We start from the raw sequence: 15,781 nt of genomic DNA on the forward strand, positions 1-15,781 counted from the left end.
TGTGGGCCCTGACCCTAGTACTCTATGGGCCGTACACATTGGGGGGCCCTGACCCTAGGAGCTTACTGTCCTTACACACCGGTGGGCCCTGACCCTAGTACTCTATGGGCCGTACACATTGGGGGGCACTGACCCTAGTACTCTACGGGCCGTACACATTGGGGGGCCCTGACCCTAGGAGCTTACTGTCCTTACACACCTGTGGGCCCTGACCCTAGTACTCTATGGGCCGTACACATTGGGGGGCCCTGACCCTAGGAGCTTACTGTCCTTACACACCGGTGGGCCCTGACCCTAGTACTCTATGGGCCGTACACATTGGGGGGCACTGACCCTAGTACTCTACGGGCCGTACACATTGGGGGGCCCTGACCCTAGGAGCTTACTGTCCTTACACACCGGTGGTCCCTGACCCTAGTACTCTATGGGCCGTACACATTGGGGGGCCCTGACCCTAGGAGCTTACTGTCCTTACACACCGGTGGTCCCTGACCCTAGTACTCTATGGGCCGTACACATTGGGGGGCACTGACCCTAGTACTCTACGGGCCGTACACATTGGGGGGCCCTTACCCTAGGAGCTTACTGTCCTTACACACCGGTGGTCCCTGACCCTAGTACTCTATGGGCCGTACACATTGGGGGGCACTGACCCTAGTACTCTATGGGCCGTACACATTGGGGGGCTCTGACCCTAGGAGCTTACAGTCCTTACACGCCGGTGGTCCCTGACCCTAGTACTCTATGGGCCGTACACATTGGGGGGCACTGACCCTAGTACTCTACGGGCCGTACACATTGGGGGGCCCTGAACCTAGTACTCTACGGGCCGTACACATTGGGGGGCCCTGACCCTAGGAGCTTACAGTCCTTACACGCCGGTGGTCCCTGACCCTAGTACTCTATGGGCCGTACACATTGGGGGGCACTGACCCTAGGAGCTTACAGTCCTTACACACCGGTGGTCCCTGACCCTAGTACTCTACGGGCCGTACACATTGGGGGGCCCTGACCCTAGGAGCTTACTGTCCTTACACACCGATAGGACCGTAAGCCCCTGTGGTGAACGTTGGGGGTCCTCCTCCCCTCCAGGGTGTGTCCTGATGCTGCCGGCCTCCATTATCGCCCCTCAGCCCTGGATGTGCCTGTCAGTCATGTAATTGTGTTGTTTCCTTTACAGATGACTCAGGACGACTGCAGGACGTCGACGTATAAGCACCGGACTGAGGAGCTGGACGTCGATGTGAGTAGCCAGTCCACCAGCCGCTGGGTGTAGTAGTGCCACGTACAATGAGCGAGACCTCGGCAAGCAAACGCAACTCTCATCATTACTGGTTCACACTGCCGTTCAGTGCTTCGTCGTGTCCAGGCCTCAGGCATTATATGTCCAGGCTAAACCATTTTAATGGATAAATACGTGCAGCACTCTGTCTTTAATGAGGCTCCAACCCCAGTGTGAACCTCGCCCAGATGGAGCTGCTGCAGGGAGTCTGTCAGCAGGTTTGTGCTGCCCCATCTGAGAGCAGCCTGCTGTCGGGGCAGAGATCCTGTTCCCAAAGATGTCGCTGAAGATCTGGCAGTGTTCTAAATGCTGATTTGGTTAGAACTCTGCCCCCACCACTGATTAACGCCTCTGTGTACTGTGCATAGGCAGAAAATATTGTTTGGTGCACCCTCCTGTGCACTGTTTTAGCAGTTTGAGTAGTCGTTAAGTTACCGCTCACATGCGCTCTGCACACATGCCGACGAGCTGATCTTCCTAATGCTCACAATGTTCACAAGGAAAAACTACAACCGCTGCCTCATTGAGAGGAGCAGGAAGAGAGGCTCATCAGCACGACTCTGAGTATATTACACTTGTTTAGGATCTGGCATGCTATAGTGCTGAATTTTATAATTATGGTTGCTCACATTAACTTGTCAGACGCAATAGTTTTAGATATGGAACAGCGTATCGGACAAGTTATATACTTCATGTGTGCAGGATCAGAACCAATAAAAGCACATGAATACACAACCAGAACCATTATTAGTACATCATACAGCACCGGAACCATCATCAGTACATCTATACATCACTAGAACCACCATCAGCACTGAAATACGTACATGAATACATCATATGTACATGAACACATCCCCATCAGTTCGTGTATACATCACGAAAACCACCTTTAATACATAAATACCCGAAACCACCATCAATACAGCATCGGAATCACCTGACAGTACCGGAATAGTTTCCCGGAACCACTATCAGTACAGGAATACAGTATCGGAAACCCCATTAGTACTGAGATCTGTCATAGCAAAAACCACCCGTACAGGGAGACGTCACTGGAACCATCATCAGTGCAGGGACGTGTCACCGGAACCACCATCAGTACAGAGACATGTCATCGGAACCACCATCACTACCGGGATACAGCATCCGAACAGCCATTAGTAGAGGGATACGTCACCAGAACTTCAATCAGTAAAGGACTATTTCATTAAAACTACCATCAATACATGAATACATCTCCAGAACCACCATCAGTACACGAATACAAGAATTGAGCTTAGTACAGCAATCAATTGTCAGGTCAGCCCTCCCAGTATGTCATTAACAATGGTAAGAAGATACTGGGAGTTGTTGCCAGTCATCATGAGACTGCTGACCTTACAGGAACCACAGTGCTGACGAGACACAGGCAGGAAAACAAAGATTTACATCCAGGTACATTTACAGACCGTGCCCTCTTCTTCTGTGCAGTCTCTATTCTGCCCCTCACACTTACCCACATTATAACTCTAAGGGTCCATTGTGGCGCTCCCCTCATCACTGCCCTTCTCTGCGGCACAGAAGTGATGTCAGTGGTGTGGTCAGGTGACCTCATCGCCGTATCCTCTGCGGCACAGGAGTGGTCAGTGGTGTGATCAGGTGACTGCATCATCCCCCTCCTCTGCCGCACAGGAGTGGTAGCCTTTGCCCCTGTAGCGACGGTCAAAGCTTCTGGAAATCAGTGGGAGCAGGCTCTATAAATGTTCTCCCAGTGGCTCAGAGGACAGACGAATCCCACTTGAGCCTGCATGAGCAAGTGCTGGCCCCAGGGGAAATGCCCCTCCGGTCCTTAGCTGCACCCCTGTGATTATCTGCAGTGCCCAGTAAGTTACATGCCTGGGTCCCGGTCTCTGCATCACATCGTACTACCGCTGAGGTCTCTGCCCCTCGTCGTGCTGCCTCTGAGGTCTCTGCCCCTCGTCATGCTGCCTCTGAGGTCTCTGCCCCTCGTCATGCTGCCTCTGAGGTCTCTGCCCCTCATCGTGCTGCTGCTGAAGTCTCTGCCCCTCGTCATGCTGCCTCTGAGGTCTCTGCCCCTCACCATTGAAGCTCTAAAAAACTATAGGGAGAAAAATACTTTATCTAAAAAACTAATTAAAGCTGCCAAAAAGGAAACAGAGAAGCACATTGCTAAGGAGAGTAAAACTAATCCCAAACTGTTCTTCAACTATATCAATAGTAAAAGAATAAAAACTGAAAATGTAGGCCCCTTAAAAAATAGTGAGGAAAGAATGGTTGTAGATGACGAGGAAAAAGCTAACATATTAAACACCTTCTTCTCCACCGTATTCACGGTGGAAAATGAAATGCTAGGTGAAATCCCAAGAAACAATGAAAACCCTATATTAAGGGTCACCAATCTAACCCAAGAAGAGGTGCGAAACCGGCTAAATAAGATTAAAATAGATAAATCTCCGGGTCCGGATGGCATACACCCACGAGTACTAAGAGAACTAAGTAATGTAATAGATAAACCATTATTTCTTATTTTTAGGGACTCTATAGCGACAGGGTCTGTTCCGCAGGACTGGCGCATAGCAAATGTGGTGCCAATATTCAAAAAGGGCTCTAAAAGTGAACCTGGAAATTATAGGCCAGTAAGCCTAACCTCTATTGTTGGTAAAATATTTGAAGGGTTTCTGAGGGATGTTATTCTGGATTATCTCAATGAGAATAACTGTTTAACTCCATATCAGCATGGGTTTATGAGAAATCGCTCCTGTCAAACCAATCTAATCAGTTTTTATGAAGAGGTAAGCTATAGACTGGACCACGGTGAGTCATTGGACGTGGTATATCTCGATTTTTCCAAAGCGTTTGATACCGTGCCGCACAAGAGGTTGGTACACAAAATGAGAATGCTTGGTCTGGGGGAAAATGTGTGTAAATGGGTTAGTAACTGGCTTAGTGATAGAAAGCAGAGGGTGGTTATAAATGGTATAGTCTCTAACTGGGTCGCTGTGACCAGTGGGGTACCGCAGGGGTCAGTATTGGGACCTGTTCTCTTCAGCATATTCATTAATGATCTGGTAGAAGGTTTACACAGTAAAATATCGATATTTGCAGATGATACAAAACTATGTAAAGCAGTTAATACAAGAGAAGATAGTATTCTGCTACAGATGGATCTGGATAAGTTGGAAACTTGGGCTGAAAGGTGGCAGATGAGGTTTAACAATGATAAATGTAAGGTTATACACATGGGAAGAGGGAATCAATATCACCATTACACACTGAACGGGAAACCACTGGGTAAATCTGACAGGGAGAAGGACTTGGGGATCCTAGTTAATGATAAACTTACCTGGGGCAGCCAGTGCCAGGCAGCAGCTGCCAAGGCAAACAGGATCATGGGGTGCATTAAAAGAGGTCTGGATACACATGATGAGAGCATTATACTGCCTCTGTACAAATCCCTAGTTAGACCGCACATGGAGTACTGTGTCCAGTTTTGGGCACCGGTGCTCAGGAAGGATATAATGGAACTAGAGAGAGTACAAAGGAGGGCAACAAAATTAATAAAGGGGATGGGAGAACTACAATACCCAGATAGATTAGCGAAATTAGGATTATTTAGTCTAGAAAAAAGACGACTGAGGGGCGATCTAATAACCATGTATAAGTATATAAGGGGACAATACAAATATCTCGCTGAGGATCTGTTTATACCAAGGAAGGTGACGGGCACAAGGGGGCATTCTTTGCGTCTGGAGGAGAGAAGGTTTTTCCACCAACATAGAAGAGGATTCTTTACTGTTAGGGCAGTGAGAATCTGGAATTGCTTGCCTGAGGAGGTGGTGATGGTGAACTCAGCCGAGGGGTTCAAGAGAGGCCTGGATGTCTTCCTGGAGCAGAACAATATTGTATCATACAATTATTAGGTTCTGTAGAAGGACGTAGATCTGGGGATTTATTATGATGGAATATAGGCTGAACTGGATGGACAAATGTCTTTTTTCGGCCTTACTAACTATGTTACTATGTTACTATGCTGCCTCTGAGGTCTCTGCCCCTCATCGTGCTGCTGCTGAAGTCTCTGCCCCTCGTCGCGCTGCCTCTGAGGTCTCTGCCCCTCGTTGCGCTGCTGCTGAGGTCTCTGCCCCTCGTTGCGCTGCCGCTGAGGTCTCTGCCCCTCGTTGCGCTGCCACTGAGGTCTCTGCCCCTCGTTGCGCTGCCAACATATTCTGCAGCACTTTACATTATAGAGGGGACTTGTACAGACAATAGACATTACAGCATAACAGAAATACAGTTCAAAACAGATACAGGAGGAGTGAGGACCCCGATCACCAGATACAGGAGGAGTGAGGGCCCCGATCACCAGATACAGGAGGAGCGAGGACCCCGACCACCAGATACAGGAGGAGTGAGGGCCCCGATCACCAGATACAGGAGCAGTGAGGGCCCCGATCACCAGATACAGGAGGAGTGAGGGCCCCGATCACCAGATACAGGAGGAGTGAGGGCCCCGATCACCAGATACAGGAGGAATGAGGTCCCCGATCACCAGATACAGGAGGAGTGAGGGCCCCGATCACCAGATACAGGAGGAGCGAGGACCCCGATCACCAGATACAGGAGCAGTGAGGGCCCCGATCACCAGATACAGGAGGAATGAGGTCCCCGATCACCAGATACAGGAGGAGTGAGGGCCCCGATCACCAGATACAGGAGGAGTGAGGGCCCCGATCACCAGATACAGGAGGAGCGAGGACCCCGATCACCAGATACAGGAGGAGTGAGGGCCCCGACCACCAGATACAGGAGGAGTGAGGACCCCGATCACCAGATACAGGAGGAGCGAGGGCCCCGATCACCAGATACAGGAGGAGTGAGGACCCCGATCACCAGATACAGGAGGAGTGAGGGCCCCGATCACCAGATACAGGAGGAGTGAGGGCCCCGATCACCAGATACAGGAGGAGTGAGGGCCCCGATCACCAGATACAGGAGGAGTGAGGGCCCCGATCACCAGATACAGGAGGAGTGAGGGCCCCGATCACCAGATACAGGAGGAGTGAGGGCCCCGATCACCAGATACAGGAGGAGTGAGGGCCCCGATCACCAGATACAGGAGGAGTGAGGGCCCCGATCACCAGATACAGGAGGAATGAGGTCCCCGATCACCAGATACAGGAGGAGTGAGGGCCCCGATCACCAGATACAGGAGGAGCGAGGACCCCGATCACCAGATACAGGAGCAGTGAGGGCCCCGATCACCAGATACAGGAGGAATGAGGTCCCCGATCACCAGATACAGGAGGAGTGAGGGCCCCGATCACCAGATACAGGAGGAGTGAGGGCCCCGATCACCAGATACAGGAGGAGCGAGGACCCCGATCACCAGATACAGGAGGAGTGAGGGCCCCGACCACCAGATACAGGAGGAGTGAGGACCCCGATCACCAGATACAGGAGGAGCGAGGGCCCCGATCACCAGATACAGGAGGAGTGAGGACCCCGATCACCAGATACAGGAGGAGTGAGGGCCCCGATCACCAGATACAGGAGGAGTGAGGGCCCCGATCACCAGATACAGGAGGAGTGAGGGCCCCGATCACCAGATACAGGAGGAGTGAGGGCCCCGATCACCAGATACAGGAGGAGTGAGGGCCCCGATCACCAGATACAAGAGGAGTGAGGGCCCCGATCACCAGATACAGGAGGAGCGAGGGCCCCGATCACCAGATACAGGAGTGAGGACCCCGACCACCAGATACAGGAGGAGTGAGGGCCCCGACCACCAGATACAGGAGGAGTGAGGACCCCGATCACCAGATACAGGAGGAGCGAGGGCCCCGATCACCAGATACAGGAGGAGTGAGGACCCCGATCACCAGATACAGGAGGAGTGAGGGCCCCGATCACCAGATACAGGAGGAGTGAGGGCCCCGATCACCAGATACAGGAGGAGTGAGGGCCCCGATCACCAGATACAGGAGGAGTGAGGGCCCCGATCACCAGATACAGGAGGAGTGAGGACCCCGATCACCAGATACAGGAGGAGTGAGGGCCCCGATCACCAGATACAGGAGGAGTGAGGGCCCCGACCACCAGATACAGGAGGAGTGAGGGCCCCGATCACCAGATACAGGAGGAGTGAGGGCCCCGATCACCAGATACAGGAGGAGTGAGGACCCCGATCACCAGATACAGGAGGAATGAGGGCCCCGATCACCAGATACAGGAGGAGCGAGGGCCCCGATCACCAGATACAGGAGGAGCGAGGGCCCCGATCACCAGATACAGGAGGAGTGAGGGCCCCGATCACCAGATACAGGAGGAATGAGGGCCCCGATCACCAGATACAGGAGGAGTGAGGACCCCGATCACCAGATACAGGAGGAGTGAGGGCCCCGATCACCAGATACAGGAGGAGTGAGGGCCCCGATCACCAGATACAGGAGGAGTGAGGGCCCCGATCACCAGATACAGGAGGAGTGAGGGCCCCGATCACCAGATACAGGAGGAGTGAGGGCCCCGATCACCAGATACAGGAGGAGTGAGGACCCCGATCACCAGATACAGGAGGAGTGAGGGCCCCGATCACCAGATACAGGAGGAGTGAGGACCCCGATCACCAGATACAGGAGGAGTGAGGGCCCCGATCACCAGATACAGGAGGAGTGAGGGCCCCGACCACCAGATACAGGAGGAGTGAGGGCCCCGATCACCAGATACAGGAGGAGTGAGGGCCCCGATCACCAGATACAGGAGGAGTGAGGGCCCCGATCACCAGATACAGGAGGAGTGAGGGCCCCGATCACCAGATACAGGAGGAGTGAGGGCCCCGATCACCAGATACAGGAGGAGCGAGGGCCCCGATCACCAGATACAGGAGGAGCGAGGGCCCCGATCACCAGATACAAGAGGAGTGAGGGCCCCGATCACCAGATACAGGAGGAATGAGGGCCCCGATCACCAGATACAGGAGGAGTGAGGGCCCCGATCACCAGATACAGGAGGAGTGAGGACCCCGATCACCAGATACAGGAGGAGTGAGGGCCCCGATCACCAGATACAGGAGGAGCGAGGGCCCCGATCACCAGATACAGGAGGAGTGAGGGCCCTGCTGCTCGCAAGCTACAAACTATGAGGAAAAGGGGAGACACGAGAGGTGGATGGTAACAATTGCTTTAGTTATTCGGACCAGCTATAGTGTAAGGCTCGGGTGTTCATGTAAAGCTGCATGAACCAGTTATCAGCCTAAATATGTAACAGTACAGACACACAGGGCTAAGAACTGCATAAAGTGTATGAGAACATGATGCGAGGAACCTGATTATGGTTTAAGGTTTTTGACTGGGCCACACAGGGATAGTTTGGCTTACCGCCTCAACGCATTAATCTATCTGAACAAATGAGTTTTTAGGGCACGCTTAAAACTGTGGGGATTGGGGATTAATCGTATTAACCTGGGTAGTGAATTCCAAAGAATCAGCGCAGCACGTGTAAAGTCTTGCAGACGGGAGTGGGAGGTTCTGATTATTCAGGATGCTAACCTGAGGTCATTAGCAGAACGGAGAGCACGGGTAGGGTGGTAGGCTGAGACCAGGGAGGAGATGTAGGGTGGTGCTGAGCCATGGAGGGCATGGGTAGGGTGGTATACTGAGACCAGAGAGGATATGTAGGGTGGTGCTGAGCCATGGAGGGCATGGGTAGGGTGGTAGACTGAGACCAGGGAGGAGATGTAGGGTGGTGCTGAGCCATGGAGTGCTTTGTGGATGAGGGTAGTAGTTTTGTACTGGATTCTGGAGTGGATGGGTAACCAGTGTAATGACTGGCACAGGGTAGAGGCATCGGTGTAACGATTGGTGAGGAATATGATCCTGGCAGCAGCATTCAGGACAGATTGGAGCGGGGAAAGTTTGGTAAGAGGGAGGCCGATTAGTAGAGAGTTACAATAGTCCAGACGAGAATGAATAAGTGAAACAGTCAGAGTTTTTGCAGAGTTGAAAGTAAGAAAAGGGCGAATTCTAGAAATGTTTTTGAGGTGCAGATAATAAGAGCGAACCAGTGATCGGATGTAGGGGGTGAATGAAAGCTCGGAATCAAGGATGACCCCAAGGCAGCGGGCATGTTGCTTTGGAGTAATGGTGGAACCGCACACGGAGATGGCAATGTCATACATTGTGACAAACCCTCAGATGAGCGAGAAAAGAAGCTTCGGGCGTCCATCAGCGAGCACAGCAGGATTACTGTATAGCGTTTCCCTCTTTCCCTCCTTGCTGACAGCCTCCCTCTCTTTCCCTCCTTGCTGATGGTGTCCCTCTTTCCCTCAGCCTCCCTCTGTCCCTCCTTGCTGACGGCCTCCCTCTCTTTCCCTCAGCCTCCCTCTGTCCCTCCTTGCTGACGGCCTCCCTCTCTTTCCCTCAGCCTCCCTCTGTCCCTCCTTGCTGACAGCCTCCCTCTCTTTCCCTCAGTCTCCCTCTGTCCCTCCTTGCTCACGGCCTCCCTCTTTCCCTCAGCCTCCCTCTGTCCCTCCTTGCTCACGGCCTCCCTCTTTCCCTCAACCTCCCTCTGTCCCTCCTTGCTGACAGCCTCCCTCTCTTTCCCTCAGCCTCCCTCTCTTTTCCTCCTTGCTGACGGAATCCCTCTCTTTCCCTCCTTGCTGACGGCCTCCCGCTTTCCCTCAGCCTCCTTCTGTCCCTCCTTGCTGATGGCCTCCCTCTCTTTCCCTCAGTCTCCCTCTTTCCCTCCTTGCTGACAGCCTCCCTCTCTTTCCCTCCTTGCTGATGGCGTCCCTCTTTCCCTCAGCCTCCCTCTGTCCCTCCTTGCTGACGGCCTCCCGCTTTCCCTCAGCCTCCCTCTGTCCCTCCTTGCTGACGGCCTCCCTCTCTTTCCCTCAGCCTCCCTCTGTCCCTCCTTGCTGACGGCCTCCCTCTCTTTCCCTCAGCCTCCCTCTGTCCCTCCTTGCTGACGGCCTCCCGCTTTCCCTCAGCCTCCCTCTGTCCCTCCTTGCTGACGGCCTCCCTCTCTTTCCCTCAGTCTCCCTCTGTCCCTCCTTGCTCACGGCCTCCCTCAGTCTCCCTCTTTCCCTCCTTGCTGACAGCCTCCCTCTCTTTCCCTCCTTGCTGATGGCGTCCCTCTTTCCCTCAGCCTCCCTCTGTCCCTCCTTGCTGACGGCCTCCCGCTTTCCCTCAGCCTCCCTCTGTCCCTCCTTGCTGACGGCCTCCCTCTCTTTCCCTCAGCCTCCCTCTGTCCCTCCTTGCTGACGGCCTCCCTCTCTTTCCCTCAGTCTCCCTCTGTCCCTCCTTGCTCACGGCCTACCTCTTTCCCTCAGCCTCCCTCTGTCCCTCCTTGCTGACAGCCTCCCTCTTTCCCTCAGCCTCCCTCTCTTTTCCTCCTTGCTGACGGTTTCCCTCCTTTCTGACGGCCCCCCCTTTTTCAGCTGACTGCATTTCTATCCTCTAGGCCACGCTCAGCAGACTGTGTGAGCAGGACAAGGCGGTGCAGGCCCTGGAGCAGAAGCTGCAGCAGCTGCACAAGGAGAAGGTGAGAGCGCCCCGGTGGTGGTCGTCCTCTGCTGCCACCCTCCCCGGGTCACTGACTTGCTGTGTTCCTGCAGTACACACTGGAGCAAGCGCTGCTGTCCGCCAGTCAAGAGATTGAGATGAACACGGAGACCCCGACCGCTGTGCAGAGTGTGGTACTGCAGCGCGACGATCTGCAGAGCGGACTGCTGAGTACCTGCCGCGAGGTGTCCCGGGCCACGGCGGTGAGTGCCGCACACAGACCTTCCTGCACTGCCAGCGGCTGCCACTAGGGGGACTGTACGGCGCTGTCGCCCCATGAAGGTGGCTGCAGGCTGTCACTGCCTATCCCCAATCACTGTCACTAGGGGATCTGTACGGCGCTGTCGCCCCTGGTGGTGGCCGCAGCCAGTGCAGGATGTCGCGCCTGTAACGTTCGGCTCTTGCCGTTAATGCAGGAGTTGGAGCAATCCTGGAGGGAGTACGACAAGTTAGAACGAGAGGTCACCACCGCGAGAAACGGGATGCGGGAGCGGTTAGAACGTCTGGGGGAGGTCCAGGTAAGAGCCTCAGCCTCCTCTGCGGGGTGGAAGTGGCCTAAGGGATGCGGTACTGCTGGCTGCTTCCAGAGGGCAGCAGCAGTATATGGGGCTGCGCTTATCTCGTTCTCTTTGTAGACGGAGGCCGCCGGCATCCAGCGAGCGCAGATGCAGAAGGAGATCTGGAGGATCCAGGACGTGATGGAGGGTCTCAGTAAGCACAAGCAGCGGAGGCTGCAGACAGGTGAGGGCTGGAGCTGAGCCGAAGTGTAAAGCATGGAGGAGGCCGGCCACAGGCTGATTAACTTACTGTGTCTTACAGGAGACCCCAAGCAGCCGTCATCAGGGCTGACTTCTGGAGAGGTGAGTGCTGCGCCTTCAGGGGCAGGGTCCGCAAGATGCATGTGTCCGCGAGCATTTCGGTGTAGGGGGGCTGTGCAGTCCTGACCGTGGGTCCTCGTGGCATAGTCAGTGCTCCAGCCGGAGACGTGTCGTCTGCTGCATGCTTGGTGTGAATTATCGGCTGTGATGATGGCAGTCTGGTGTTGGTGGTGATGATGATGGCACGGTCTGTGATCATGATGATCGTGAGCTGTGATCATGATTGTGAGATGTGGTAATGATGGAGGGATGTCAAACGAATCACGGTGGAAATTTTTATCATCCCAACCACTCACACCAATGTCATGATTTGGGGTTGTTTGGTTGCCCCTGGTTCTTTTCTGAAGGGGTTTTATCTATATCCCACTTCCCAGTTCCGGTTTGGAACTTGCAGCTCTCTAGTGCCCCCCTTACCCTTGGGTCAGTCAGGCTACTGCACCTAGGGTAATTAGTCGCCAGAAAGGCTGCCTGCTATTTACTGGCTATTGGGCACACACTGCAGCGAGGGTGATATAATTATTCGCAGCCGAGCAATACACTTACAAAACCCCGTTCCGTCGCTGCCAGCTTTACCCAACAAGTTCAGTACGGTCCACTGCCACCAGCTCCTATTCCTAAATCAATAATGGGTCAGGAGCCAATCCAATTAGTAGCGTAATTTACTTCAGAGGACGTGACAGTACGTTATAGAGCAAAAAGAAATGAAGCTAGCCATTTTATATATTTTACTCCAAAAGGTAGGCAGGGTTTACAAAAGTGGAACAAGATATTATAAAATGAGACAATTAAACAATTATGAGACGCCACTCATCTTTTTAAGTGGTGGAACTTGCACTATTGCTGACTGACTAAATACTTTTTTGCCCCACTGTGTATATATATATATATATATATATATATATATACACACACACACACACACACACACACACACACACACACACACACACACACACACACACACACACACACGCAAAAAAGTATTTAGTCAGTCAGCAATAGTGCAAGTTCCACCACTTAAAAAGATGAGAGGCGTCTGTAATTTACATCATAGGTAGACCTCAACTATGGGAGACAAACTGAGAAAAAAAAATCCAGAAAATCACATTGTCTGTTTTTTTTAACATTTTATTTGCATATTATGGTGGAAAATAAGTATTTGGTCAGAAACAAACAATCAAGATTTCTGGCTGTCACAGACCTGTAACTTCTTCTTTAAGAGTCTCCTCTGTCCTCCACTCATTACCTGTAGTAATGGCACCTGTTTAAACTTGTTATCAGTATAAAAAGACACCTGTGCACACCCTCAAACAGTCTGACTCCAAACTCCACTATGGTGAAGACCAAAGAGCTGTCAAAGGACACCAGAAACAAAATTATAGCCCTGCACCAGGCTGGGAAGACTGAATCTGCAATAGCCAACCAGCTTGGAGTGAAGAAATCAACAGTGGGAGCAATAATTAGAAAATGGAAGACATACAAGACCACTGATAATCTCCCTTGATCTGGGGCTCCACGCAAAATCCCACCCCGTGGGGTCAGAATGATCACAAGAACGGTGAGCAAAAATCCCAGAACCACGCGGGGGGACCTAGTGAATGAACTGCAGAGAGCTGGGACCAATGTAACAAGGCCTACCATAAGTAACACACTACGCCACCATGGACTCAGATCCTGCAGTGCCAGACGTGTCCCACTGCTTAAGCCAGTACATGTCCGGGCCCGTCTGAAGTTTGCTAGAGAGCATTTGGATGATCCAGAGGAGTTTTGGGAGAATGTCCTATGGTCTGATGAAACCAAACTGGAACTGTTTGGTAGAAACACAACTTGTCGTGTTTGGAGGAAAAAGAATACTGAGTTGCATCCATCAAACACCATACCTACTGTAAAGCATGGTGGTGGAAACATCATGCTTTGGGGCTGTTTCTCTGCAAAGGGGCCAGGACGACTGATCCGGGTACATGAAAGAATGAATGGGGCCATGTATCGTGAGATTTTGAGTGCAAACCTCCTTCCATCAGCAAGGGCATTGAAGATGAAACGTGGCTGGGTCTTTGAACATGACAATGATCCAAAGCACACCGCCAGGGCAATGAAGGAGTGGCTTCGTAAGAAGCATTTCAAGGTCCTGGAGTGGCCTAGCCAGTCTCCAGATCTCAACCCTATAGAAAACCTTTGGAGGGAGTTGAAAGTCCGTGTTGCCAAGCGAAAAGCCAAAAACATCACTGCTCTAGAGGAGATCTGCATGGAGGAATGGGCCAAGATACCAACAACAGTGTGTGGCAACCTTGTGAAGACTTACAGAAAACGTTTGACCTCTGTCATTGCCAACAAAGGATATATTACAAAGTATTAAGATGAAATTTTGTTTCTGACCAAATACTTATTTTCCACCATAATATGCAAATAAAATGTTAAAAAAACAGACAATGTGATTTTCTGGATTTTTTTTTCTCAGTTTGTCTCCCATAGTTGAGGTCTACCTATGATGTAAATTGCAGACGCCTCTCATCTTTTTAAGTGGTGGAACTTGCACTATTGCTGACTGACTAAATACTTTTTTGCCCCACTGTATGTATATATGTATGTATGTATATATATATATATATATATATATATATATATATATATATATATATATATATATATATATATATATATATATATACATACATACATACAGAACTCTTACAACTAAAAAGGATTAACGAAAGAAAATAGACTTACAGTTCTTTCATATCATGGCTGACCATGCGGCTGGGTAGGAGCAAATGTCCCAGTGCATCAGAGCAGCTTGCAGAGCTGCTGTTAGCTCTTTTCCTGGGCAAAAGGTAACTCATAACAGCTGGTTTAAGATATACCCTCTGGTTGTGATATCATACCAAATATATAGCTTTCATATCTCTGTTACTAATTGGAGTCAAGTCATGCCTTAGGCTAGGGTCACATTGCGTTAGTGCAATCCGTTTAGCGCTAGCGGATTGCGCTAACGCAATGTTTTTTATGGGGCCGCGTTCGGGGTCGCGGTAACGTCCCCGCTCTCGCAGATCCCCGATCTGCGAGAGCGGGGAACGGACCGCGGGCGCGCCTCGGACACTGCAAGCAGCGTCCGCGGCGCGCCAGGAATCTCCGGCGCGTCGCTAGCGCGTGCCGATCATTGCACGCGCTAGTGTAGCGCGTTCCCATTAGCGTGAATGGGCGCGTTAACGGACGCGTTGCACGGCGTTAATTTCGCTATGCAACGCTGTCCGTTTAACGCGGTCCCATAACGCAATGGGAACCCAGCCTAACTATGAAGTCTTTACATGCACAAAAAAGCACATGGTACTATAGCTGCCTTTAGCCAGCTTAAAGCCATAAACTACTCAGTGGGGGCTGCTGCACATTGGTATCAAGTTGCAGCGTGTCTAGTGAGAAGACAGTTTCCTATGCAGCTGAAGAGGGGGGTCAGAGAGCCCACAGCGTGTGTCTGCCATAGGAAAAAAAGGAGGGGGGTCAAATCTACACCGTGTGTGTGCGCCATGGAACCTTCTAGAACTATACTCATAATATGGCATAGTTTAGTATTGTGACACCTCCCCATTTTGGACTGCGCTGCGGAGGCAGGACCTCTCGGTACTCCTCCATACGCATTTCGGCAGGTTCGCCGCGGTGAGACAATCTGTCAGCATTGCCATACTCTGGCCTCATGGAGCCCCCCCCACCCCCCTCCCTACCCGGTGCCCCAGGTAGTGGACCTCACTCATGCCCATCTGGCATTTTCCTGGCTTTGTGGTCAGTCCTGCTTGTTGAATTCGCCTGAGCACCTCTTGTAGATGCTGCAGGTGTTCCTCCCAGGAGGAACTGAAGATGGCAATGTTTTCCAAGCACTCCACTGCGTACTCTCCAGTCCCTGAAGCAGGTGGTTGACCATTTGCTGGAAAGTGGCAGGGGCATTCTTCATGCCGAAGGGCATGACCGTGGACTCGTACAGTCCGAAGGGAGTGATAAAGGCGGACTTCTCCTGCGCCTCGGGGCTCAGGGAAATCTGCCAGTATCCCCGACTCAAATCCGTAATGGACAGA

At 52.0% G+C, this 15,781-nt stretch overlaps 1 protein-coding gene across 6 annotated transcripts in view; it reads left to right on the forward strand.

The window, feature by feature from the left end:
• PLEKHA5 (pleckstrin homology domain containing A5) overlaps positions 1-15,781 on the forward strand; it is a 139,679-nt gene that overhangs the window by 103,228 nt on the left and 20,670 nt on the right. For all 6 annotated transcript variants that reach the window (XM_069762759.1, XM_069762754.1, XM_069762755.1 and 3 more), the window contains 6 exons: positions 1,181-1,243; positions 10,739-10,819; positions 10,893-11,042; positions 11,256-11,357; positions 11,475-11,580; positions 11,659-11,699. In XM_069762759.1, the coding sequence (XP_069618860.1) occupies positions 1,181-1,243; positions 10,739-10,819; positions 10,893-11,042; positions 11,256-11,357; positions 11,475-11,580; positions 11,659-11,699 (543 nt within the window). The remainder of the gene's footprint in view (positions 1-1,180; positions 1,244-10,738; positions 10,820-10,892; positions 11,043-11,255; positions 11,358-11,474; positions 11,581-11,658; positions 11,700-15,781) is intronic.

This window comes from Ranitomeya imitator, chromosome 4 (genome assembly GCF_032444005.1).
Source record: "Ranitomeya imitator isolate aRanImi1 chromosome 4, aRanImi1.pri, whole genome shotgun sequence".
Classification (NCBI taxonomy): Eukaryota; Metazoa; Chordata; class Amphibia; order Anura; family Dendrobatidae; genus Ranitomeya; species Ranitomeya imitator.